Source organism: Pungitius pungitius, chromosome 1 (assembly GCF_949316345.1).
Source record: "Pungitius pungitius chromosome 1, fPunPun2.1, whole genome shotgun sequence".
In the NCBI taxonomy this organism is placed as follows: Eukaryota; Metazoa; Chordata; class Actinopteri; order Perciformes; family Gasterosteidae; genus Pungitius; species Pungitius pungitius.
The window spans coordinates 30,668,768-30,693,735 of record NC_084900.1 but is presented as its reverse complement, the minus strand read 5'-3'; the positions used below and the strand labels follow the sequence as shown (position 1 = coordinate 30,693,735).

At 42.4% G+C, this 24,968-nt stretch overlaps 4 protein-coding genes across 4 annotated transcripts in view; 3 read left to right on the top strand and 1 right to left on the bottom strand.

The window, feature by feature from the left end:
• LOC119223134 (leucine-rich repeat-containing G-protein coupled receptor 6) overlaps window positions 1–7,387 on the top strand; it is a 33,819-nt gene extending 26,432 nt beyond the window's left edge. The window contains exons 7-18 of the mRNA XM_037480253.2: window positions 1,052–1,120; window positions 1,617–1,688; window positions 1,807–1,878; window positions 2,251–2,319; window positions 2,490–2,561; window positions 2,810–2,875; window positions 2,993–3,064; window positions 3,204–3,275; window positions 3,743–3,868; window positions 4,480–4,634; window positions 4,984–5,064; window positions 5,177–7,387. Coding sequence (XP_037336150.2) covers window positions 1,052–1,120; window positions 1,617–1,688; window positions 1,807–1,878; window positions 2,251–2,319; window positions 2,490–2,561; window positions 2,810–2,875; window positions 2,993–3,064; window positions 3,204–3,275; window positions 3,743–3,868; window positions 4,480–4,634; window positions 4,984–5,064; window positions 5,177–6,426 — 2,176 coding nt within the window. The 3' untranslated portion in view covers window positions 6,427–7,387. The remainder of the gene's footprint in view (window positions 1–1,051; window positions 1,121–1,616; window positions 1,689–1,806; window positions 1,879–2,250; window positions 2,320–2,489; window positions 2,562–2,809; window positions 2,876–2,992; window positions 3,065–3,203; window positions 3,276–3,742; window positions 3,869–4,479; window positions 4,635–4,983; window positions 5,065–5,176) is intronic.
• Window positions 7,363–9,652, bottom strand: ube2t (ubiquitin-conjugating enzyme E2T (putative)). Its single transcript, XM_037480294.2, has 7 exons — window positions 9,495–9,652; window positions 9,106–9,223; window positions 8,928–8,997; window positions 8,720–8,825; window positions 8,518–8,616; window positions 8,163–8,246; window positions 7,363–7,873 (listed from the first exon to the last, which is right to left on the bottom strand). The coding sequence occupies exons 2-7, from the start codon at window positions 9,212–9,214 to the stop codon at window positions 7,757–7,759; spliced, it is 585 nt and encodes a 194-aa protein (XP_037336191.2). The 5' UTR covers window positions 9,215–9,223; window positions 9,495–9,652; the 3' UTR covers window positions 7,363–7,756.
• A 764-nt stretch (window positions 9,653–10,416) lies between these two features.
• On the top strand, window positions 10,417–14,823 carry etv7 (ETS variant transcription factor 7). Its single transcript, XM_037480282.2, has 8 exons — window positions 10,417–10,639; window positions 10,856–11,009; window positions 11,148–11,312; window positions 11,407–11,574; window positions 13,002–13,097; window positions 13,455–13,597; window positions 13,770–13,870; window positions 13,965–14,823. The coding sequence occupies exons 1-8, from the start codon at window positions 10,607–10,609 to the stop codon at window positions 14,113–14,115; spliced, it is 1,011 nt and encodes a 336-aa protein (XP_037336179.1). The 5' UTR covers window positions 10,417–10,606; the 3' UTR covers window positions 14,116–14,823.
• Window positions 14,824–15,725: 902 nt separating this feature from the next.
• Window positions 15,726–18,505, top strand: pnpla1 (patatin-like phospholipase domain containing 1). Its single transcript, XM_037480270.2, has 7 exons — window positions 15,726–15,787; window positions 15,871–16,092; window positions 16,314–16,374; window positions 16,624–16,863; window positions 17,074–17,191; window positions 17,728–17,850; window positions 18,005–18,505. The coding sequence occupies exons 1-7, from the start codon at window positions 15,761–15,763 to the stop codon at window positions 18,075–18,077; spliced, it is 864 nt and encodes a 287-aa protein (XP_037336167.2). The 5' UTR covers window positions 15,726–15,760; the 3' UTR covers window positions 18,078–18,505.
• The last annotated feature ends 6,463 nt before the right edge of the window (window positions 18,506–24,968 follow it).

The window sequence follows — 24,968 nt, the reverse complement described above, 5'->3', positions numbered from 1 at the left end:
TGCATGTACACTCACAAAGCGCATTGGCAGGCCTAACACTCAGCTTAAAAGCCATTACCCGTGCTGGGAAATGTGAGGGAACAGGGCGTGAATCGGGGTGCGGGGGGGGGGGGGGGGGGGGAGCCATGCCGAAGGGGACGAAGGGAAACCAGAGACTGAGGAAAAAGGAGGGATGGAGCTCTCCGGACGAGAATAGTGCGCGTTAAAGTGTTTGGCCCGTCAGAGACGGTGGATTCGGCGGTGTAAGGTGGCAGGTGTCACTGACGTGGGGATTGCACTGGTATGAGGGGTTAATCTTTCACAGCGGCCTCGCTTATGAGAAATACGAGAGACCATCTGCATCGCCACAGCCCTCCCCGACCCTTGTGTGTATTATAAAATCATTACGACGAGGAGCCTGTCCGGGGGACTTCTGGAAAACATAACTGCGTATCCAAACAAGACAGAGCAGACACAGGCAGACGTTTCAGAGGATCCACTGGTACTCTGGGAAAAACACAAATACACATCTAGAAGTAATTCATCAAAGGCATTCACTTGAATTATATCTTCAAATATCCAGCCGACAATGACTTAATACTTCAAGATATCCTTTGACCTGGAGAAGAAAGCCAGGCACATGCCTTAATATGGCAAGATGCAAGCATATACACTGCGCACTTTTTCCCATGTTCACCAGCATATCTACGATAAAAACAATACAAAAACATCCCCCCCCCCATGCGTTTGAGCTGTGTCAACTCAATTGTAGCAACGATTGTTTTGGTACAGCGTCTCCTTGGTAACTAATCAAAGACAGACCAAAATAGTTCGGATAGGTCGGAGCAGCAAAGGTCAAAGGTCAAATCCAAACCATGCACTCTACAGCTGTCAGCCGCTTCCAGGGGAGAGGAAATGGCTGCACATACATTTGCAATCAGGCCCACTTTCTCACACACGGGAGAAACTGAACATCAAATGTGGTTGAATGTGATTTTAGAAAAATAAAAGCTCCTTCATACGTTGGACTTTTTCAATATACTTTTGATCACGATCTTATTTTCTCTGTCAGGGATTTAAACTACAATGACCTGCAGGAGTTCCCTGTGGCCATCAGGACACTGAGTAAGCTTCAGGAACTGTGAGTACACACACACACACACACACACACACACACACACACACACACACACACACACACACACACACACACACACACACCTGCCTGACATGACTATCATGGTTGCTTCATCCCAAGTAATCCTGTTAAGTGATTTTAATGTGGCACTCGGATACAATCTCTCTCGCCCGAAGCAGGTGCTGGCTACACACACCCACACACACTGATCCGCCTGCATCTACACACAGGCGCGCACGCACACGCAGTCACGCACACACAAACCATGTTTTTCCTCAGCTTCAGCAGATGTTCCACGGCGTGCATATGTGACACAGAGACAGCAAGTGTGTGCCTGTTTACATCTCATTTATCCAAAAATGTTTCTCAGCTGTGCACCGGCAGGTGCAACATGTCACTCGCCTCTCGGCCTTCTAAACGCACACACACACACACACACACATTCACAGAATCAGAAACATATTGATAATCATTGATAATTATGTTTCTATATTTGTAGGGGCTTCCATAACAACAAGATCAAAGCAATCCCTGAAGGGGCCTTCATGGGAAACCCTCAGCTCCAAACCATGTGAGCGGAGTGTATAAAATACACACATAATTGCTATTTTGTAAAGCGCAACTCTTTCCTCAACACAAATGAATCAAAATATGTTGGAATCAATCTTCACCTTCTTTCTTTCCGGCAGCCATTTCTATGAAAACCCCATCCAGTTTGTGGGAAAGTCGGCTTTCCAGTTCTTACCTAAGTTGCAAACACTGTGAGTACGCAGTCAGTAGGAACCATTCCAGTGAGTTAGCCCAAACAGTGTTTAAATCATCCTCTGTCCCTACAAGTGAGAGTTGAATGGACATGTGTAATGGCCTCCTGAATGATGCTGTGTTAGCTTATTGCCGTGCTCTGCGCTGATGTGGTAAGAGAGTGTGTGTTGTAAGAACATGTTGAATGGTGTGACTTATGATGTCTTGTAACACAGCCAAAACAGCCTGCATGTGTTGATGTTGGAGGAAAAGGTTTGATGGCTAAAATGAGCTGTTAGGACAAAGTATGTGCGTATCTCTGTGTGAGTGTATGTGTGTGTAAGAGGAAAAAAAAAAAGGATTTTGCTTGAGACTTTGTCTTTTGGCTGCAGTTCTCTTAATGGGGCGACACATATTCAAGAGTTTCCTGATCTGAAAGAAACCACCAGCCTTGAAATTTTGTAAGTGTTTCCTTTATCCGTACAATCACACACACATAGCAGAAAAGAGGAAAAGGACAGAATGTGTGTGTGTTTTAGCTGTCCGACCAGCTTAGACTCGCACAACTGGGGAATCCTTTCGCTTGCTTGCACTTGGACAATGATCCGAGGACTCTCCTCCTCTCCTGCAGGACGCTGACTCGGGCCGGCCTCTCGGCTCTCCCTCTGGATCTGTGTGAGCAGCTGCCTCGCCTCAAAGTGCTGTGAGTACACACACACACACACACACACACACACACGCATACACACGCACGCACACACGCACACACACACACACAAACGGAAGGACGGAGGATGAGGCGTATGAAAAAACAAACCCAACTGTGGAGGGTTGTGCCACCAAGCAATCATTTGTACAGTCACTGCGCCAAAAGAAGTCCATCCAAGCCCGTATAAATCTGGTGACTGTGCTTACATGTGCGTTGTTGGTATGCTTTGTGAATCGTTGCAGGGAGCTCTCTTACAACCAGATTGAAGAACTGCCCAGTTTTTCCAACTGCTCTAAACTGGAAGAGATGTGAGCTCAACTCAATTCACACACAAGTTTGCGCCGACGTCAACACTTTTTCCCGCCCTTTACCTTGCACTCCTTCCGTTGTGCTCACGGCCCTTACTTTTGTGTTTTTCCCAACAGAGGGCTCCAGCATAACCAAGTCAGGCGGATAGAGGCGAGGACCTTCCAGCAGCTCAGCTCCCTCAGAGCACTGTGAGTCTTACCTGTGGCGTTGTCGATTTCATCAGGTTCAAACTATGGAGACCGATTACTGACATCTAGTGGTGATGGAGAAGCAACAGTCACTCAGTGTAATTACAATTCCTTTGCGTTTTACTTCTACTTATTTCAGGGATCTGAGCTGTAATGTTATCGAGTGGATCCACGGGGATGCCTTTGTCTCGCTCCACTCTCTGCTCAAACTGTGAGTAAACACATACACTTCAGTCGTTGAGACTCCTCTCCCTTTCATCAAATCAAAGCTGTACGTCAGAGCCTTATAGAAACACTCCACACTCGCCTGTGGGTGCCACAGAAAACATTTGGTGCTTTGGCCGAGTCTACAGAAGACACTGATATGCATTTATTGTTTGAAAACCCCCCTCTGCGTGGCCAGACGATACATCTCAAGTCAGGCCAGCACAAACTGCTCCATTGTGTGAAGTATGCGTAGCTAAACAAGCAGATACACTACATCTGACAGGAAGTGTTATCTAAAGGGAATCTGATCTGAGCCTCGACTGAACAGTTGAGACAAGGCCGTTTTCTTACCACGGGTAACCCTGGGCGACGTATGAAATGAAAGCCCAGTTAGTAAACACTGACCTGGCCTGAAACTAACGCCCAACCTCTTCTGTTTTGTCCTCAATTTCTATTTCATAAATATTTCAGGGACCTGACAGAGAACCGTCTCAGCTCGGTGCCTGTTGCAGGTTTGGTGGGTCTCACCCACCTCAAGCTGAAGGGGAACACTGAATTATATGAGGCCTTCAGTCCTGATTACTTCCCCAGAATGAGGTAACACACCCCACACATCCCTTTCTTTCTTTCTTTCTTTCTGTCCTTCTGTCTTAATGTGTCTTTAAACTTTTGTTAAACTTACATAAAGAAGACTACTCATCCAGGTGTGTAACCTGTGGCTGTAAAGACCAATGAATCACTTCTCATCTTTTTAATAATCCTTCCTCTCACAATTTTTTCGTCAATATACCAAACGTATCTTCAACGCAACAAAAGCAGCGATGGTTGACAATGCACTAATTACACTGTACCCCCGCGAGCCATTCCTGCACTCAACTTCAATAATGAGGGCAAATTTGTCTGCAGCAAGTTATGGCCTGTTACAAAGATCCCTCAAGCATTTCAAAGATTTAAGAGATGGCGATCAAGTGGCAATGTAATTACTGCAGCTGCTGATCCAAAACAGTTTACTTGCACAGCACATATCTGTGTAGAAACATTTCCCAATAGATTATAGTGAATTCATTTCTCTCTGGATTTTCCTAACAGAGACAGATTCAAAACCACTACAGTATACTGTACGTTCTTTGTGCACTTGTTAAACCTCCTGCTCTGGCAGCGTTATTTCCCAGCTCTCTTGTCAATAGCGTTTCATCCGTTGCTTGCAGGGTAATAGAGATGCCCTACGCCTACCAGTGCTGTGTGTATGGTTCCTGTGACAGCTACAAGCCAGTCAGCCAATGGGACACCGAGCAGAGCAACACTGACGAAGACCTACACAGGAGGACCGTGGCTATGTACCCTAATCACGCCGACACACACTGTGAGAAAGCACTCCGTTACAATGTCTGTGTGAGGCAAATATGCAGTATAGCCCACGTGGTGTAGTTTAAGTTTATAGGCAGGAATCTGGGACCAATGTGCTCGCTGGCAAATTATTGAGCAGAGCCAGCTTGAAACCACAGCTAGAAACTATGATGCAGTGCTACTACGAGCACCAGTAATGTAAAAAGTAAACATCAGTGCGCTCTATCAAAAGATACAAGAGAGACAGACAACTGATTCACATTTGTTCGTGCCAACTATGCCATTTATCTTCAATAAATATTCATTTTGTTTTGTGCAAAGTAATATACAATCACCTGCTTTAAAACCTGAATACATTATTCCAGATGACCCTGACCTGGAGGAGTTCCAACAAGAAATAGAGGAATCCAAACTGCAGACCAGTGTCCAATGCACACCCGCTCCAGGTAACAGAAATGCCTCCTTGTGGCTTGCAGTTTGACACTTACAGCGTAGGGAAATGGATGCATGAATTCACCATTTACACGCGGTTCATCTCACCCTGTTTGTGTGTTGCAGGTCCTTTCCGACCCTGCGACTCCCTGCTGGGCAGCTGGCTGGTTCGAGTGGGCTTGTGGTCCATCTCCCTGGTGTCTCTCCTGGGGAACGCCCTGCTGCTCCTCTCCCTCTTCGGCGCGCCCGGCTACCTGTCGCCGCTCCGCTTCACCGTGGCCTGCATGGGCGCCTCCAACCTGCTAACGGGCGCGTGCACGGGCACCCTGGCCGTGGTGGACGCTCTCACCATGGGGGAGTTTGGTCACCACGGCGCCCGCTGGGAAGGGGGACCCGGGTGCCGAGCGACGGGATGGGTGTGGGTGTTTGCGTCCGAAGCCAGCGTGTCGCTGCTGACCCTGGCCGCTGTGCAGTGCGGCGTGAGCGTGACGTGCGCTCGGGCCTACGGGAAGTCGCCGTCCCTCGGCGGTGTGCGCACTTGTGCCCTGTTCTGCCTCGTTCTGTCCTTCACCCTTGCTTCTCTCCCACTGGTAGGAGTCGGGGAGTATGGGTCCTCACCTTTCTGCCTCCCCTCACCTCTGCCTCCCCCATCGTCTCGACTAGCATCCTCCCTGGGCTTTCCCCTGGCGCTCATTATGATGAACACCCTGTGCTTGCTTATAGTCACGGGCTCATATATCCGCCTTTACTGGGAGTTGCTCAGGGGAGAGTGTGAGGGCTTGTGGGACTGTGCAATGATTAAACACGTTGCCTGGCTAATATTTACCAATGGCCTCCTCTATGTGCCGGTAGCTTTTCTCTCCCTGTGCTCCCTGCTGAGTCTCCTATCTCTGGGCGAGGAGGTGCTCAAATCAGTTCTCTTGCTTCTCCAGCCCTTACCTGCCTGCCTCAACCCACTCCTCTTCCTGCTTTTCACACGAGACCACACCCAGTTCCTCTTCTGGCCTCACCCCAAAGCGCGCCTGCAGCTCCGCCGGGACCGCACATTGGACTCGCTTGTTTCTGTGGAGACGGAGAAAAGCTCCTGCTCCGATACGTCGACACAGGTGTCACTCACCGATGCCGACGCCCTGTACGGTGGGGGATTGTCTCTGCAACCACGACTGGATCCAATCAGGTTTTCCCGCTGGTCCTCTTCCTCCTCTGTTCCTCTCATCGCTTGCCAGATTCCCACAGCCAGAGACAGAGACAGAGTGCCAGAAGGAGGAAGCCAAAACGACGAGCAATGTCTCAAGAGTTTAGATCCAGAGGGGATTCATAACACTTGCCTCCTGTATCACTCAAACGTCAGTCACTCTCTCACCTCTCCTCCTTGAGGCTCCACGCGATCTGGGGGCATATAGCTGGGACACTACGGACACTAAAAGACGATAATCAAAACAGCAAGACACCCTATCGGTTACCAATCCTCAAGAACCTCAGAATGAGTCCACAGAGAGACTCTGAAGAAGTCTATGAGAACACAAAAAAAGTGCCTCTAAAAATGGACAGGGTAACTAAAAGTTCCCTTCAATGTAAAGGCTTAAAGGAAACAACCCGCTACAACAGGTCTGGAAAAACTAAAGGACGATACCCAGGGGACTGCTTGGGTCATGGCTCGCATTACATAAAGAAAGCTCCATCAAAACCTGTTAACTTCATGGAAAATCCAAGCATCAGACACATCAATGGTTAAGCCAGGGGGATTTGAGGTGGAACCAGTAGAATTTTAAGTGTAAATGTTTTTTTTTTCTAAAATGTGATCATGAGACATGCAGCTTAGAGGTTCAAGATTGTTTGGTTATATTTTAAGTGGAGTCATCTTAATATGTTTTAAATACAAGTTCTATGCTATTGCCTGTTTTAAAGAAAGGGAGTCATTATCAGACACACTAGGACATTTTTTTTTTTACCAGAGTAAGCTATCGTTTTTCATTCGAAGAAATGCTATAATCCGATACTTATTTTCATCTGTTTAATAGCTGTAACGAGAGTTATTCATTGTGGCAGCAAAAAGCTACAGATTCATACGGTTTACATTTCTTTCTCAAATATGCAAATCTGCCCAACATAAGGCATGCAGTTATACAGACTGAGTGGGATGTAGCCATCTTTCTGCAGACATGGTGTAGGCTAGCAATATGTACATACAATGTAACTACCTCTGAACTAGCATGGTATTGACTCACTACAGCCTTATGTTTGTCACCCTTTTATATGATAAACAGCAAATATCTAATTTTATATATTAAGAAGTAAATCCTTAGATTGTAAAAAAAAAAAACAATGCGATATTTAGGATGTACATACTTTGTATACAACTGGTATGCATACATTTGAATAAAATTATTATCTTCAAACTGTATATACCATCAACCACTCTGCTTATGCTAAAACACACCTGTTCTCAACACAAGGAGTCTGTAATACATCAAATGATTTCTATCAGTGTTAAAATAAACTTTAATATCATGACACAAACTTTAAAAACTATACACATAGATATATGGGTCATTCCTGGAATAAGAAAAGTAATACATACATTGTGGAATTAAGTTGGTAATGGCACTGAATTATAAGTTAAAAAAAAGAAACTACATACTTTGTGTATACGGAATGTTTGCTCTGGGGAAGAAAGGCCTGTTCTTTAAAAAAGGGGGAGAGAAACTACGCGCAGGCTTTCTTTGGTGGCCCCACAGTCTCCTGGTCCGTTCCGGAGGCCCCCCTTTTGTGGGATAAGGTTTTCTGATCTGGAGTATTTTCTTTGTTGCCCTCCACAACTCCCTGAACAAAGACAGTTGCAAATTCACAATCTAAATTGATTAGATGATTTCATGTGGAGGTAAAATTTGAACACAAATCAAAACGAATTGACTCACTTTGTTCAAGTCAATACTAAAAGAATAGGCAACGTTCTACTGAGGGAACACAGCACCACCTTGTGGACACAATATAAAACTAAAGTGTTGTGGACAGGCATGTCACAAGATTGATTGAAACTACCCAAACTTGAAGAGGAAATCTGTTTCAATAATTCTACAACTCTAAGTGCATTACAACCAGAAATACTTACCATGTTCTTCTGAACAGCGTGTTCTTGTGTCCACTTTCTGGCCTTCTCCATGAACAGCGGTTTGTTGTATTTAAACTCTGCTGACTGCATTAGAAAAGTGCAAGCATCTCTTAAAATGTGTATACTACAGAGATCAACAATAGATCACAGTGTGACAATCTAAATGTTCTAGACTATTTTAGTAGACGTAAATTATTAATTGAATAACTTAATATGGGAATTTAACAAAACCTCTTGACTTGTAAATAAATATGCACGCCGGTATTCAAGTCATGGTCAGGTGCAAATTTTAAGCATAGTTATTTATAGGGTGGGGTTTCAAGTGAATGTCGTAGCTGAATCATGTTAAACTCACTATATCAGCCATGAGTGGGTCATCTGGATTGGGCTCCGTCATGAGGAGCTGGATGGAGGTGAGGACTGTGGAGATGTTTAGGGATGGCTTCCAGGCACCCTAAATTAAAACAACAACAACAGTGAAAAAAGTAAGAAAATCTTACCGCAGACCACGGGGTAAATCAAAATAGCTTTGGGTTTTCGTGGGTGATAAATCCAACCTTGGGTGGGAGTTTAAGGGCATCGTGGCAGATACGTCCTGAATTGTCGATGTTTGGGTGGTAGATGGCGGTCAAGAATCGCATTTTAGGAGGTTCAAACGGGTACCTACAAGAGAAAAACAGCAGGTCAGAACTGCCAGACTGCAGAGAGTGTTTGTAGCATGAAAATAAGACAAAGCAATGAAAACGGACGACAAAAAAACAGTACCTCTCTGGGATGTTAATCTCCAAGGAGAAGAGCCCTCCTTCATAAGGAGTTCCTGTTCCGCCCACTATCTCTGCAAGAAACAACAACACACGATCAGGGTACCTTGCACTGACATAAATGTGGTGACATTGTCGAGAACTTATATGGTGTTTCTAGAACATAGAATGACGGCACGTACGGGCCCGCAGCTCGTCCATGCGCTCCTCGACCTGCCAGCACGTTATGCCCGGAGGAGGCTCGGTGCTCAGCATCTGGAGCTCCCGCTTCAGCCGGGAAGCCTTCTGCATCCCGTTATACTGGGAAAACGAAGCGGCCGCGAATGAGTCTTTAGTCAATGCGACATAAGGCGATTGGGAAATACAGTAGTGGACACGCGTGTGTTGGCGTAACGTCACTCGTTTCTACCAGACGGACCAGCTTGTTGCCATGAGCTCTGAGCTAAAGACGACATTAGCTTAAAGTTACGTTAGCTGGCCTGGTAACGTTGAAACACGACTTTCTTTACGAAACAACCACACCGTCGTTGAAAAATAAATGTTTACGCGATATCAAATCAAAATAACTTACCTTTTCCTTCTCTAGACAGAGGCTGTGAAAGCTCAACCAACTTCGTTACACAAGTTAAGATACTTCAGAACATTTTCCGACAACAGAGGACGTAACTAGTGTGTTTCGGATTTCCCTCCTCTTCTTCTTCTTCTTCTTCTTCTTCTTCTTCCTTGTCCGCCGACGTTCGGCCAACCACTCAGAGCTGCATTACCGCCAACAGCAGGACTGGAGTGTTGGGAGAAGGAATCGTGCAGGGACAAATAAAGATCTAAATTGTTTTAGGCTTGGCGATATTACAATAAATGTTGCCTGCTTTTATCCTCAAGCGACCTGTTTATTATGAAACATAATTTCCCCTTTTTATTACAGCGGTTGAAATTATAGCGCGATTTTATTGTCTATTAAGCACTGCTTTTTTATTAGAGGGTCCTAATGGTTAAAAAAACGTTAATATATAAGTATCACTGCTGCTTGTGCTGATAGCAATAGTAAACCAACTTCACTTACGGCAATATGCTGATCCAAAACAAAAAGAGCGCAGTGCTCCTGTTATTGCTGCAGACTGTTATCTGTAATAAAGGCAGTCATTGTTTTGTTCGATCCAACGTTATTACTTGTTACTCAGTAAGAGGAGGAGCTTCAGCCATTTTTTTCCTGTTTTCTGGGCGCAAGCACTGCACCGTTCTGTAACTTGTCATTAACTCATCCACACTCACACTCTTTTATTATCCACTCACAGAGCATGTTTAATCCAGAGATTAAAATCATATAAACTATTTCTTCTCATACTTTATTTATCCAAAATGCAATGTAAGCAATGCCCTTATATGCTGCTGGATGGCACTCATCAAGCAGTCAAATGGTGTTGGAAATGTCTTCCGCAAATGCTTCCTCCAATCAGCCGAAATGTGCACACACCCCCTGCAGGGATTTAGTTTCTTTCGTTTTCTTTTCCCGGAAGGAACGAATGTGAAAACACTAGAGTTTTCCTTATTTTTAAGTTGTATATTAGATATGGAGTTTTTCGAGGTGTGATATGGAGTGTATTTCATCTTTTGGACAAGATAATGGTCCGCTTATGAGGAAATCTTCTGAGCTTTTTTTGTCGAACAGCAGGGAAGGGAACCTCCATGAGGAGCATATTTCCGTCTCGTTTTGTTAAGGTAAGGTCACAGTTGAGCAAACCCTTTTACAATTTATTGTCTTTAATAAGCTGGGAGACTATACTATTTTCTGGGGAGATTTGAAACAGCTTTTACTGTATGGCCAGCTGCTAAGGCAATTGGAAATGTAGTGTTTTAACATCACTCCTCATTGTTGCTTCTGTGCTTCCTCAAATATAATTGCGTAAAAGTTTCACATGTGTGGATGTTTTTCAGCAAGAGCACAGAGAGAACAGTCTTCCATCCATAATGCAAGGCAATCACAGGCAGGTTAACATTGCGCTCGGTGTGCGTCATTCGCCCCAGAACCAGCTTTCCTCGATCAGCCCTTGCACAAAGGAAGACCTGTCGCGTCTACCTGGACAACTGCGTGAGTCAAACCCTCTACACCTGGAAGATGTACAACTCCATTAATAACACGCTGCAGAGTGGATGCAGCCGGCGTTACTAATGCACAAACGCCTCCGGTGGCTTTTTTTTTTTTTAATTGTGTGCGCCTGTTTTCTAGGAATAAACCCATTCCTTTGGGACAGGGAGGATGTTGGCCACTGGCTCCATTGGGCTCAGAGGGAGTATTCACTGCGCCGGCCTGAAAAGGGCCGCTTTGAGATGAACGGGCGAGCTCTGTGTCTGCTCACCAAGGAAGACTTTAGACGCCGCTGCCCCAGCTCAGGTACACCAGTTAGTGCGTGCGCACGCTTCTGCAGATTAAATGCCGACCGGTGTTAAGACTGCGTTTAAATATGCACCCCCCTTCTTTACTACAGGCGATGTTCTGTATGAGATCCTACAGTGTGTAAAACAGCAAAGGAGGAGTTCTGGGTGTGACACCCCAAATTTGTCTCCCTCCCTGGAAAACGGACCCATCCAGAACCCATCCAGCTGCCAGCTGAGTGTCCAAGAGCCTCCGCCTCCCACAGTCAATAACGTCCAAGGTCAGCACAGCATTTTTAAATATAATAATGTAGGCCCTACAGAATCACTTCTCTCTCAACAAAGTCAAACACATTTGAGAGATACGGACATTCAGGTGAAACAAAAATATCAAACCAAACAAGTCTAATCAAACTTATAGGTTCTCAATTGCAAATGTATAGCATATTTATTCACTACACACAGTTGTCAACGCGGTGACAGCTTAGCCAGCAACCAGCTGTAAACATACAAAGTGCAACAGTGGTTACTTTGGTGTGTCTCGACGCTGTGGCCCAGGAGGCATTATTATTGTTATAGGAACTATGGAGGCAAATCAATGATCAATGTCAACATCCAAGAGTGCAAATGAGGTCCATTCACGAGCAAAAGTCCCTCTCGCATGTGCAAAAGTCGCTAGCAATTTTTTTATTTGCTCACATCTTACATTTCTTTAGCCCGAAACCCTGATCTTTAGGACGGTCGGCTACATAACATTCCATTTGTTGTCCAGTATATTTTAGGTTTAAAGCTGCACATTTATTTTGTTCACAGCATCAATAACAACAACAAAAACAACTTGTCATCGTGAGCAGAACCTGCAGTATGCATGTCAGTCCCACTATTGTAACCCTTTGGTAAGCAGAAATAGATACAATGGCTGCCATTTTTTCACTCTAATACACTTTGTTCATTGGTATTCATGTATCTGGCAGACAAGATAAAAGATGAGCATGGCAAAAAGGGCACATATATTATTCATACATAGAAAAAGCTGCTTGATTTTATCAATGGTGCGTCAAATCAAACTTGTTTATCCTGATTAGAGTGTTCGCCTACTTCCTGATCAGCATGTGCAAACACATCATCCAGGAAGTCGTGCTCTTCATCTGTCCTTGTGCTTGTTGTCCCGGACGCTTTTTAAAGTTGTTAATGTTGATAATTCTTGTACGCTGTTATGGAAGGTAGTTTAATAAACACCAATACGTCACATTCAATGCATATGTTTACAGCTAATAATTCGGAACCAAAAACCCAAAATGTTGTGCAAATTAGAAATCTTTTTGAACTACTAGCAACTCAAAACTGTGCAAGTCTTGAGAAAATTCACTTGAAAGTATTTGTTAAAAGCGCTTTTGCTTTCAGTTTAGCTCTTCATCACAGTTCCTCATATTTCTCCTTCACAGTTAGTTTCACTTTGACAGCTGAAGTTCTGTCAGCTGTTTGTAATCGCTGTGACCAGCTGGTCGGAGCCCATGGGCGCTCTCAGAGATGGTTCCTTTATATTTTGATTTTACCCTGCTCCACTCACACGTTCTCACAAAGATACGGGTAACACAGCGGCTTGCGTTTGCAATTATTTGCAGTGAGGTCTGACTTTGTTTCGGTCTCTCTTTGCTTCTCTGTATGTTTCCTTCTTTCCTTCTCTCTCTACATGATGAATTGGCAGCACCGCCCCTCAACCAAGTTCAGCGCATTCCGCTTAACCTTTCCAGTCGAGAGAAGCCGAGGAGCCCACTAGACAAAGCCCACGGCCGCATCCCAGGTGACTGCCCTGCAGTATTCAGAGAATATATACAGCAATTATTTGTATCTTGTTCTAGTAGAGGTGCCTTTTTTAAAACTTGAGTAAGCAAGTTTGATCACTAGGGGGCAGAAAGACTCTTAAAATCAAGTCTGATACTCAAAGCAAATGGGTTAGGTCCAATCTTTTTCTGGAACGGCCACGTTGTCACTTCAATTGTGTCACAAAACATATGAACAAAGTGCTGGAGTTTTATTCGAAAGTTTTTTTTTTTATATAAAATGGCATAATGACAAAACTTTAAATATCAATAATTGATGAAAGTAATACTAGTTTTTGCAACATGTGTCTTATTGCTGTTCATGTAATCATGGCCAGAGTGTAGACTGCTGTGGGACTACGTGTATCAGCTTCTGTGCGATGACCGTTACCAAGAATACATCCGATGGGAAGACCGGGACAGCCTGGTGTTCAAGGTGGTTGACCCCAACGGACTGGCACGTCTCTGGGGAAACCACAAGGTGAGCGGCTAGGGCCCGTGTGGCACCATTTACAGGAAAAATGAACACAGGAAATGGGGGGGGGTTGGGAGGGAGAAGTGAACAAGACAGCAAAAAAACGGGTGACCAGAGTACCAGAATAAATGTTGTAACACACAAATACGCGCAATGTTGCGTGATCTCCATTTTACAGAACCGAGACAACATGACCTATGAGAAAATGTCCAGGGCCTTGCGACACTACTACAAGCTCAACATCATCAAAAAGGAGCGAGGACAAAAACTCCTTTTCAGGTCTCCGCCCCTTTTTTCCCTTGCTTCACCCCCAGCCTTTTTCTCACAACACCGCATCATGTGTTGTCATTGCCTCTTCTCTGTTTCCCCTCAGGTTTCTGAAACTCCCAAAGGACACCAGCAAACAGCGGGCTGTTGCTGCCCAGTCCCCAGAACACACTCCACCTCAGGATGGGGGGGACCAGTTCAGTGAGGACCATTTTGAAGTTTCCCCTGATCATGCATCGCCACATCTTCCTTCGTAGAAAACCCAGTTCCCCTGAATACATTGTAGGACACAACAAGACAGATGATTAGATCATGTTCAGAAAAAGGTTTAACAAAATTCAATGTTCAGAGTGTTTTTGGGATGAAATAGTGTATTTCGACATTGCTTTTTAATTTGCGTTTAATCACTGTTTGTATCACTCTAATCAGAACAAACACTACTGGACGGTGGAAATTCTGAAAGAAATCCCGTCAATATGTAAATAGCCAAATGAACGTCGTAACTTAACTTTTCAACTCAATCAATAACACAATAACTGTATCAGTCCTGCAGAATGTTGTTTCAGAAAGTAGGATGAACCAAGGTGGAGGGATTTTTTGCATTGAAATGTATTGTATTGTTGGTTAGAAATAAAATGTGCAAATTCTGGTAGCGTATTATTTAATTGCTAGTATTTTTCCAGCGTACAATACGTTGTTATTAGTATTGCATATTGTGTATTCCCTTTGGGACTGCATAAAAATAATGTAAAAAATGATTAAGACTTTATTACAGCCTTTTTGAGTGAGAATAACTGCCAGCGTTAGGTCCAAACTGGTGGTTTCAGTGAATTCACCAATTGTTGTCCTTTTGAAAAACCATGAATGTAACATCCTACGTTATCCCTTTATTCTGTGAAAAAAAAATAATAATAAAACGGGGTCATGTTGAATGTTTTTATTAAGCGGTTTCCAATAAAAACCAGCCGGCATCTTGTCTTTGTGGATTTGTAACGGACGGTCGTGAAAGGATTGAATGTTCTCTGTATCACATGGGCATGACCAATATAGTATGTCTAATTAAGGTTTCTTTAAAAACTCTGAAACCGTCATTCGCTTTCCACAGAAAAACTCATCTCAGCCCGTTCCAACTCAGGCTGCTTTCAAGAAGCAAAGGACCGAATGACACAGATTTCATGTTTTGCTCCCGCTACGACATAGAACTTTAAAGTTTGTTTTTACAAATCTGTCTGAAAATGGCACCGGGTGTTTCCAGTTGTCATTATCGTGAAGCTCCTCCGTCCATCTCCTTCTCTGGATCAGGATTCATGGCTACCTACCAGCTTGGGGTTGCCCAGTGCCTCTTAACGTATGCGCCGTGGATACTGAGCACGGCACCTTGTGTTCTGGGAGCATCTGCAGGGTCTTTGGTCGCAGCCGCCGTAGTGTGCGGAATGAACATGAGTGAGTGTCTTTCTTCATATATCTACTCCTACTGAATATAATCACAGTTTCTGACTCAATGTCTTCTTCCTCACAGTTAATATCCGGGATGAGATGCTCTATTTTGCCAAACAGATGAAGGCTTTTTCACTTGGACCGTTTAATCCCTCAATTAATGTCTTCCACTGGTTAGAGCATATTTTGCACAAACATCTTCCCAGTGATGCACACCAACTGGCTAATGGGCGTCTCCATGTGTCCATGACACGCCTGAGTGATTACAAACATGTTGTAACGTCTCAGTTCCAATCCAAAGAGGACGTAGTGCAGGCAAGTTGACGCTGCAGATTCCCACTCAAATCGTTTACAAAAAAAACTTGAGCAAGCAAAAACGAAGAAAGAAAAATATGTAAATTGTTTAATTCCCACGTTTTTCCTTAGGTTTTACTATGCAGCTGCTTTGTGCCTGGGTACTGCGGTATGCTGCCTCCATCCTTCAAAGGAGAAGTGAGTATTGATGGCCTTTTCATTAACATACTTCAAGCCCGTAGTCGGATCAACACTGTAATGCCTGGGATTTGATCTCACAGTATTACGTGGATGGGGGATTCAGCTGCATGCAGCCAGTGCCGCATGCGCAGGCTGCACCGTGCGGTCAAACGCTGACGGTGTCTCCGTTCTCTGGAGAGATGGACATCTGTCCCTCCGACACACCATGCATGTGGGACATGGTGGTGAGTGGCAGCACCTTGAAGGGAAACATGGCCAACAGCATCAGAATCGTTAACGCTCTCTACCCTTTTGCTTTAGAGGTAAGACCCGTTCCCCAAAATGGGCCCAAATGATGATTGAGAAACATGTTTTGCGTTTTTTTCCTGATTTTGTGCGACACAATGTCTATATAAGAACACATAAACATAAACGTTTCAATCAATACTTCCAAATCCTAACAAGGATGATTCTTTCATACACATGTTGATAGATCCCTGTGGTTTTTAGATCATTATGTAAGACTTTCATTTGTGCCCTTTAGACTCTGGAACAAGCCTACCACAACGGCTACAAGGACGCCACTCATTTCCTTCAGAGCAACGGTGAGTTGACGGGGCAAACCCTGCGTGATGGGTAGATTGCACACTGTTAGAAGGCCCACTTGGATAATGAATTAATCAATCATACAATATTATGAGTGCTGCCTTGTTTGGGATGCAAACGTTGAGACAACTCTAACAACCTGCTTCCCTGCAGACCTTAGACCTTGGTCTACTGTTAAGTTTGATTACGTGCAAAATGCATCCAACTAACTTGCTTGATTCCTCTTCATGTCTTTCCCTTTTTTGCAGTTGTCTCGTGTTTGATGATACACAAAGAGCCCCAAGGGCTTCTTAACTGTAACCGGACATGGATGAATCTAGAGACCGCCATAAAGGAAGAGGAGGAGAGGGAGGTGGAAAATGAGGCCGCCGCACTGACAACTTTTATAACCGATGGTTGTGTGCAGAAAGGCAGCCCCGACAAGGGGGAACTGTACAAAAATCCAACAATCAAAGAACCTCTCCCCGATTTCGACGTCATTAAGAATGGTAAGGCTGGCACGGACACACACACTCGATCACACACAGGCACACACAGGCACACACACCTGGCGGTGTAGTACAGCCTGTTCGGATATCCTGTTCAGATGGATGTAAATGGGTCTTCAGTTTGTCACATCCTGTATGTAAATAAAAGTTTAGCGATCCACAAAAGCAATAAGAATGATAAAATAATCATTTCAATTTGTGGGGTTTCAGTCCTGCTGGGAAACGTTGTGACCTATCTGAGCATGTTTGGACTCCCTGCAAGAATATTATCCCCCCTGCTCCTTCCTCTCATGCTGTCGTTTTACACAGTTCTCCACAGTAGGCACAGGTAAGAAATACACTGAGCACTCAGTAACCCACATGACAAACACTAACATGCAACTACCACTGAGGAGGAGAGGGAAGTTTTGTGTTCTGAAACTATTTTTTTGGTGCTTGAAAAACAAATGGAAAAGTGAATGACTAATCTCAGATTTAAACAGTTAAGTCAGTTTAACATCGCGGTCCCTGGCCTGTATTTACGCATATTTCAAACTACAAAAGAAGAAATTCATGCATTTATAACAACTAATCCATTCCAATTCAACCCACATCATACTCAACCCTGGTAAGTCTACACACAAGTCATATACAAGTCATAGTTATGTACTGAATATAAAATGGCATATGTCCATCCTACTCTATCAATTATTGGCCAATATAGTCTGCTTTAGCTACGATAAGCTTATAAGTAACTAATTGAAGGAGTTTCTATTGAGACGTGGCATTCTCAATGACTAACTTGTCCAGTATTTTGAAAGACAAATGGTCATTGCTGGTTTCATCAGGTGCAAAGTATTTCAGTGTCTCTTCTCTGTCCCCCAGACTGGAGTTGTTATTCCGGCAGGTTCCTGAGTTCGCATTCTGGGCTTGGCACGGACTGAGACATTTTACGTTATTCTTTTTCAACATATGTGTCTCTACCATCAAGAAGAACATAGAAGACAGGTAATACTGCTTCCTAGTTGAATTATTACTCTGAATAGTATGTCTGATGCGTTCTGCATCTCTGCTTTCATGTGGTATACTGATATTTTCTTTATATTTCACCTCATGTCCCGACTTGATTTGATTTTAAATGACCGGATTCCTCTTGTTTTAGGGTGATGCCCTCCATCTTGCTGTGGCAGTGGCTGATAAAAGCTCAATTTGAAATGCTCAACTCCTCAATATAACCTCCTTTTTTTCCGATGTCGTTCACAGGGAAAGAGTATACTAAAACGGTAGAGAGGGCCGATGATTTCATTTGTTTAGTTCACCCAGCAGAAATATTAAACACTGTATTCTTTGAATAGCTGGTATTTAGTCACATTAAACTTTTTTGAGTGCATGTTGCACTTAGAGAGAACAATGAAATGTTTTGTTTGATTTAAAAGGGGCTTTATTTATTATGTGATGGCTCCTCCAATCCACTAGGTGGCCCTGTGTCCTATTGCCTGCCTCTTTTATCATACATATAAAAGTGTAGTTTAGGGGTTAGTGTTCTCTTTCTTCTGTGCCGGCTGCTTTTGATTTTGTAATAACTTACATTACTGAATAGTCATTTCTCGCTTCTGTTGTGCTGTCTGGTTATTTTGTAAATAAACTTGTATTTATTTCCTTGCTTCTCGTCTGGTTTCTCTTCCAGTCCCCATTGTGCTGCATATGTAATAGTAGAGTTGCAGTACATTAGATAATGAAACAGAATTCACAAGCGGAATGTGAGAGAAAACCCAAGGAGAGGAACAATAAAGGAAATGTCACTGACGAGAGAAATAACAAGGGTGGTTCATCAGCTGACTTATACTAAATAATCAATTCATGCGTTCTAGTTATCTTGTTATAGTGGAAAATTCTAGGCATTGTGATTAAAGCTGCAGGGCATTTAGAGCGTTCCTAATGTCAATTCCTCTTGAGGAGTGACAAACAGTCCGGTGACGGTCTAAACACTGCTGTCTTTCTCTCCCTTTCCCTGGCAGTGGCTGCGTGGAAGCATTCGCTTCTACACAGCCACTGTTCATTGATTTTGTATTTAAGACCCTTGAATGTCTCTCCCTTTTCAGAAGTGGCCGTGAGGTCAGCTAGGCAATGTTAGACGTCAGAAACATTTATTTCCTTTCATCTCCACTGATTAGGATCACATGGCTTTTAGAATCATGTTGGCTGCTCATGAAGAAATGGGCCTGCACTTCTTTGTAACAAAAAACACAATGGTAAATAAAACTGCTACAGTTTTGTTAAACTGTGTACGGTGCCAAAACAATCTGAACACTGATAAGGACCCCTTTTCTCTCTAGAATGAAATACATGATCTGCCCGAGCTCCCCATCTAAATAATCTTTGCACACAGCAATTTAAATGGGCTTCTCTCAATTAACATCCCTTTAACTATAGTTCTTGATGATGACACTAAATGTTTCGACATCCGTAAATTAATTTCAGCAAAACTCTGACAAGCTGGAGCATTGAGCGCAAGGTGGAACACAAACAGTTTGATGGCAATTCAAGTGCTGTCGAATCAGAAAGTCCACACCAGAAGGTCTGTGTTGTTCATGATCAGCTCATCCACTTTTCACACTCTGGCTCAGAGCTGGACAAGACTATTTAATATCTGTGCTCCATGTGTTTTTTTTAATACAGATGGCCCGTTACCTGCAGAGAGATCCATTAATATAATGAGCGTGGATGGGTCACACGGATTACACACACATCTGCTGCGGTGCTACACCAGCCCCTGATCCAGCCAGTCAGACGGAAACCAGCTGCCCTTGTAAAGACAGTCAGGATACACAGTGTGGTGTCTGTGGAACATGCAGAGCCGTTCATTCCTTCAGGACGCGCAGAAAAAGATTTAAAAAGAAGACATGAATCTCCTTCCTCCTCTTTAACTATTAAGGGAGAAAATCTAATCAAATCCAGACGGAGTGAGGCGAAGACAAGAGGATAATCTCTGAGACGACGACGAGAGGTTGTGACTCTTAGCGCCTGACATGCAAAGTCTCCTCCTCGCCTGGTCATGCTTTTGTTCTTGTTGTTGTACAAAACATAAAGCATAAATCCCCAGACCGTTGAGCGAAACACATCAGACATTGGTCTCTTAGCAACACTTTGTAGTGCATCTTGGGGTTAGGATAGAAAAGACATAATTAATGCATCTACATAAGTTTGTTCCTATATGTGTGCACATAGATTTTGTACATATGGTTTACCCTCGATTGAGGTTCAATGTATTCCAGATATACTTTCATCAGGCATTAACCCTTACTCATGTCATTAGCTCAATGTTTGTTTGTGTGTGACACAAACAGAGTGTAAGTTGTGTAAGATACAGCGAATAGGTCATTGTCCAACTGCTGAATAAAAGCCTTTTAATTGTCAAAATCCTGTATTTATAATTGCGACATGAATACTCACAGTCCACTGCCACTCTTGAGTTCACATACACTCATTTTATAATATTTACACAGTACAATATGTCTGAAATTGCCTTAAATTCCTCTTGAAATATTGTCATTGTATCAGTATAACAATTGTCTTTCTGAGGGTAACATCTCTAAAGTCATTTTGACAACCACTTTGGCCGGGACTGAAACATCTCAACTACTTTTAGAAGGGAAAAATGAGCAGCATTAACAATGAACCTTTCGGACTTATCGTGAACCCCTAACTTTTCCTTTAGCGCCAGCCGCAGGCCCTTTTCTTCGCAAATAAATCTTTCATCTAGAAGTATCTGCGAAAATGATGTAATTCCAATTGACCTCAGATGTACTTTGTGTTGAGAGCATCTTGAAGCACAGCTTCTCAAAGCTGGCAGCATTAATTGCTAGACATAGAGGTTGTAGAAAATGATTTTACGACCTGCGCATCTATCACTCAGTACGTTTGTTTGTCTTGAAGAATCTGATCTGTTCGGGGTAAATTTAGATTAATCCTTTCCACCCAATCAACAGGCAGACCTAAACAGATGTTGCAAGGTTTTCAATAGGAAGCACGACAAAGTTCTAATGAGTGGTTGTTTTCTTTGTGTGTGTGTGTGTGTGTGTGTGTGTGTCCTCCGCTGATGTCTTAGACCTCAGTAATGGGATTCAACTGAGTAAACAACAACAGATTGACAGTTTCTTTTCCTGATTATTTGCTCCTCCTGCTTTTTCCTCTTCCAGATGAGTGTAGTTGATTAGATGAAAAAGCCCTGTGTTGATGATGATGAAGAGGCATGCTCTTTGTAAAACACACGGGCAGCCTTCCATTTTCATGTCTCTTCTTCTCTTTACAGTAAATAATATCAATCGAAACTTATTATAAAATTATAACATGATCAAGTTCAAAAAATAAGCCTGATAGTTGATGCCGATACCAAATTACACAAAATAAAAAGGATTCAAAACCATTAGTCTAGTCTGATCACGAAATAAAAATTGTATGGTATTAAAACCACATAATAATCCCAAACCATCAAAGCAATTAAAGGCAATGAACAAGACAATGAAGTACAGATAATAAATTCAGGCGAATGCATCGTTTTCTCCATCTCAAGTCGCTCTCACTACTTATGTTTTCTTCTGGTTTGTCTCCTCTTTTCCTGTGACTGTTCAAACACGCTCTAATTTTCACATCTTATTTGGTCAAATTAAACATATAATTAATTCTGTCGACATCATATTGGCCATTGAGTTGTACATTTCCAAGGAAAAGTTATAGGTTGCAACGCACAGTCAAGACAATTATTCTGACTTCTGACTTTTTGATTATTCGCCTGAAAAGAACCTCATCAAAAAATAGGGCACAAAACCACTTTGTGAGAGAGGGGAAGCAAATTAGTTTCACTTTCCCACGCAGATTTATCTTGAGTGTGCATTAACGGAACTTTGGCCAGACATAAAGCCTTGTATTTATGAACCTTCGTGCTCCTGAGACGGTGGTGAGTGACAACATCCTTTATCCAATGTACGCCTAATGAGCGGGCTCCTCTTTGATTCAAATTGAGTCAGAGTACAATTAGATGTGTTTTTATATAGAGGACATTTAGCTTTCCTCTCATTTAAATTCCTCTCATTTAATCCTCTCATTTAATTCTGTCAATTTAGGAGGACAAAAACAGTAAACACTTTAAAAAGTCATAAAATGTGTGTCCGTGTTCCATTTTGCTTTTGACACTGACTCGTGTTGATTATTGATTAGTGGTAAGGCTCATTCAGAGAGAGAGAGAGAGAGAGAGAGAGAGAGAGGGAGAAACTCGGAGAAAGAATATTGTCTTGTTTTCGTCATGTGCCTCCTCCTCTTCTCACTCTCTCCCGCGCAGCCATCACTCCGCCATGGAACTTTCCATCATAGCATCTTGTTAATGATGGAGCACCCTCATGCATCTTTAAGCACTTGACACGGATATGTGGGGTTTCAGCTCTTTGATCAAACAGTTTGGTGACCGTGAATGACCAAGATTAAGGTATCTTAAGTCTATTCCACTTTGAGTATCACACTCTTGTTTATAAAAAAAAAAAGACGTTAAAATATTCAAATAAGTTCCCTCAAGAAGAAATCTTTTGAAAAAGTGGCACAGTGGTACCAACACACAGCAGAAGGCCTTTTTATGAGTGAATGTGTGTGTGTGTGTTTTAACACAGATGCGTTTGTGTCTAACCTCTTTCCGACCTTGCTGGTAACTTATCCATGTGGCCAGTGGTCTCTTGGAGTGTGTGAACTCAACTCCCGTCTTCTCCCAAGAGTCATTCATCTCTCCGTTCTCTCTTTTCAGTGCCAGCTCCGTTTTCGTTCTCTGTCCTTGGATGGACCTAATTCCTTTCGGCCATGTAGTGATACATATCCGATCACGATTTAGGTTTAGTTAGGCTTTACTGGAGGTAATGCAACTGGTTTTACTGCACTGTGTTTGTGTTAATCTGCGTGGCTGATTTGACTTTTATTGTAAATCAAAGCTTGTTTTGAATTTCATCCGAAATGTTACAAGAGTAAATGTAACAGGCTGCTTGAATCACTTATTCTGCATTAACATGTCAAATAAACTATGATATTTCTGGTATGTGGTTGCACTAAGATTCATATTAATTAGTCACAAGCAGATTAAATATTTTGAGCAAATGTGGTTCTACACCTGATCCAGCATCAAAAACATGGATGGTTTCACACACCGTCATTTTTTTGAATTGCTGAATGCATGATGTCCCCGTCTTCACGTGTCATCATGAGTCGTCTTCTACCTGTTGCGTGACGTACGGTGCATATGTCCGTTATTCAGAAATGTTTTCCCTGCACTCACCACCAGCACTTCTTCAATATTTGGTTGATTATGCTGCAGTAACGTCTTTGCGGAACAAATGTAGAATCCTGTTTTGTGACTACTGAATATTGTTTCATCTGAAAAATAGGTAATATACATTATGGATAAGTATTTACGGAATGTAAACGTTTAGTCCAGGAGCCTTCGTGGGCCTGAGAGAAGGTGTTGACGTGATTAATAACTAGAGAACTACTCCATGTCAACCGAAGACTGGCATCCTATTGTTGTTGCTAATAACCCATCAGCTCACATTAAACAGGAAAATACATGATTTAAATATCAAGAATATATTGCATACAATAATAAAACTTTTTACCCAAATGTTATGGTGTATACAAATACAGTGTCATTGTCCTTGTTGGTGTGATACACTATGTATACACTATACACCATGACAGTGACATTACACATAAGGGTTTAACTTAAAAAAAACAAGCCAATTCAAAACACACAGAATACACGTACAAATGTTTACACAATCTTTCATCATATGCTCAACCACAAAGTTCAGAGGTCTGCTGTTTTGGGATTGCATCATATTCCTGGATCCCAAACAATTTTTCACTTTACCACTTTCCCGAGAATTCGTTTATGACCATGAAATGTGTTATCTATGAAATACTCAAACAAACCACCAGAAGATTAAAGCGATACAGTATAATTTACGCTTGGTCCTCCAAAAATAAAAAATACCATGGGACATTGTGGCGCGTACTGGCTCATAACAGTTCCCTTTATTCAACAATTATCTTTGGCTTCGTACTTCAAGCTTTCAATTTCAGAGTTCTGATCACGGTATCACTGAAATAAAAACGTCCACAACGCCAGTAACAGTATCTGACAAGATGCTTTATCATGAGAGTAAAACAAACGGGATCCACTCTAGATATGCGTTGTATTCATGGTCAAAATGCATTTCTTTGTTAGAATAGTGGAAAAAAACTCAAAAGCAACATCTACATGTTTTAACCAAGCGAAACTAGCAGAAATACTGAGTGCATCATAAACATATGTATTACAGTGAAATTATGTATGGCAAAGTGAACAATAGATTAACATAAAATAAGGCACTCCACTATTGTAGAGTTTGGTTAATAATTTTAGTGGAGTATCGTTATCGACGCTACTCATCAACGAAGATGAATGAATACAACCGCTATTAAGCTTAAATGATTAAATACAGAAGGGGTAAAAAGGCAAACTATAGACAAGTTACTAATTGAAGACCCTGACAGAGACATTGCTTTGTGTTTATTCTGTAAATTTTACATATTATATAAATGGTTAATCCGGCACAGAATATATATGAAAAAAACAGTCGACAGTACCAAATCAGTGAAATATGACCTGTTTCTTTAAATATAAATCCTAAATAATCAGAAGATGAAACAGCTATTTCTGCATTGTTTGACTTTTTTAAACCGATATTTCTATGACAAATATATACCACAAATATTGCTGATGAGGTGCCTATGCAATTAAAGAAGAGTCCTAAATCTATGTTGACATACAACAACATGAACACAGCTGAATTCTACAGCATGTCTGTTCAGTTTTAAATTAGAGACACAAGTGGTAAATACTGTACTTTTTACAAGTACAAATAATTTAATCTCATTAATCCCATCAGACACTTATTTGAGGGAAAATCACTGCATGTCATGTCCTCCATATTGACATTTTTCTCTTTAATATTTGTTTCTGACATTGTGGAAAAGTCTCTAAATAACAATAATAATAATAGTAATAGTAATAATAATAACTCTATTTGTTATTTCCCTTCGTTGGTCCT

What these genes read in the sequence shown, in the direction of transcription:
- ube2t (XM_037480294.2), bottom strand. Translation starts at nt 9,214, where the DNA reads ATGCAGAAGGCTTCCCGGCTGAAGCGGGAGCTCCAGATGCTGAGCACC. An exon ending in CCCTTAAACTCCCACCCAAG is followed by an intron (nt 8,617 to 8,719) that starts GTTGGATTTATC and finishes GTTTTAATTTAG; the next exon opens with GGTGCCTGGAAGCCATCCCT. An exon ending in ACGCTGTTCAGAAGAACATG is followed by an intron (nt 7,874 to 8,162) that starts GTAAGTATTTCT and finishes GTCTTTGTTCAG; the next exon opens with GGAGTTGTGGAGGGCAACAA.
- etv7 (XM_037480282.2), top strand. Translation starts at nt 10,607, where the DNA reads ATGAGGAGCATATTTCCGTCTCGTTTTGTTAAG. An exon ending in GCGTCTACCTGGACAACTGC is followed by an intron (nt 11,010 to 11,147) that starts GTGAGTCAAACC and finishes CCTGTTTTCTAG; the next exon opens with GAATAAACCCATTCCTTTGG. An exon ending in CACAGTCAATAACGTCCAAG is followed by an intron (nt 11,575 to 13,001) that starts GTCAGCACAGCA and finishes ATGAATTGGCAG; the next exon opens with CACCGCCCCTCAACCAAGTT.
- pnpla1 (XM_037480270.2), top strand. Translation starts at nt 15,761, where the DNA reads ATGCTGCCTCCATCCTTCAAAGGAGAA. An exon ending in CTCCATCCTTCAAAGGAGAA is followed by an intron (nt 15,788 to 15,870) that starts GTGAGTATTGAT and finishes TTGATCTCACAG; the next exon opens with TATTACGTGGATGGGGGATT. An exon ending in AAGAAGAACATAGAAGACAG is followed by an intron (nt 17,851 to 18,004) that starts GTAATACTGCTT and finishes CTCTTGTTTTAG; the next exon opens with GGTGATGCCCTCCATCTTGC.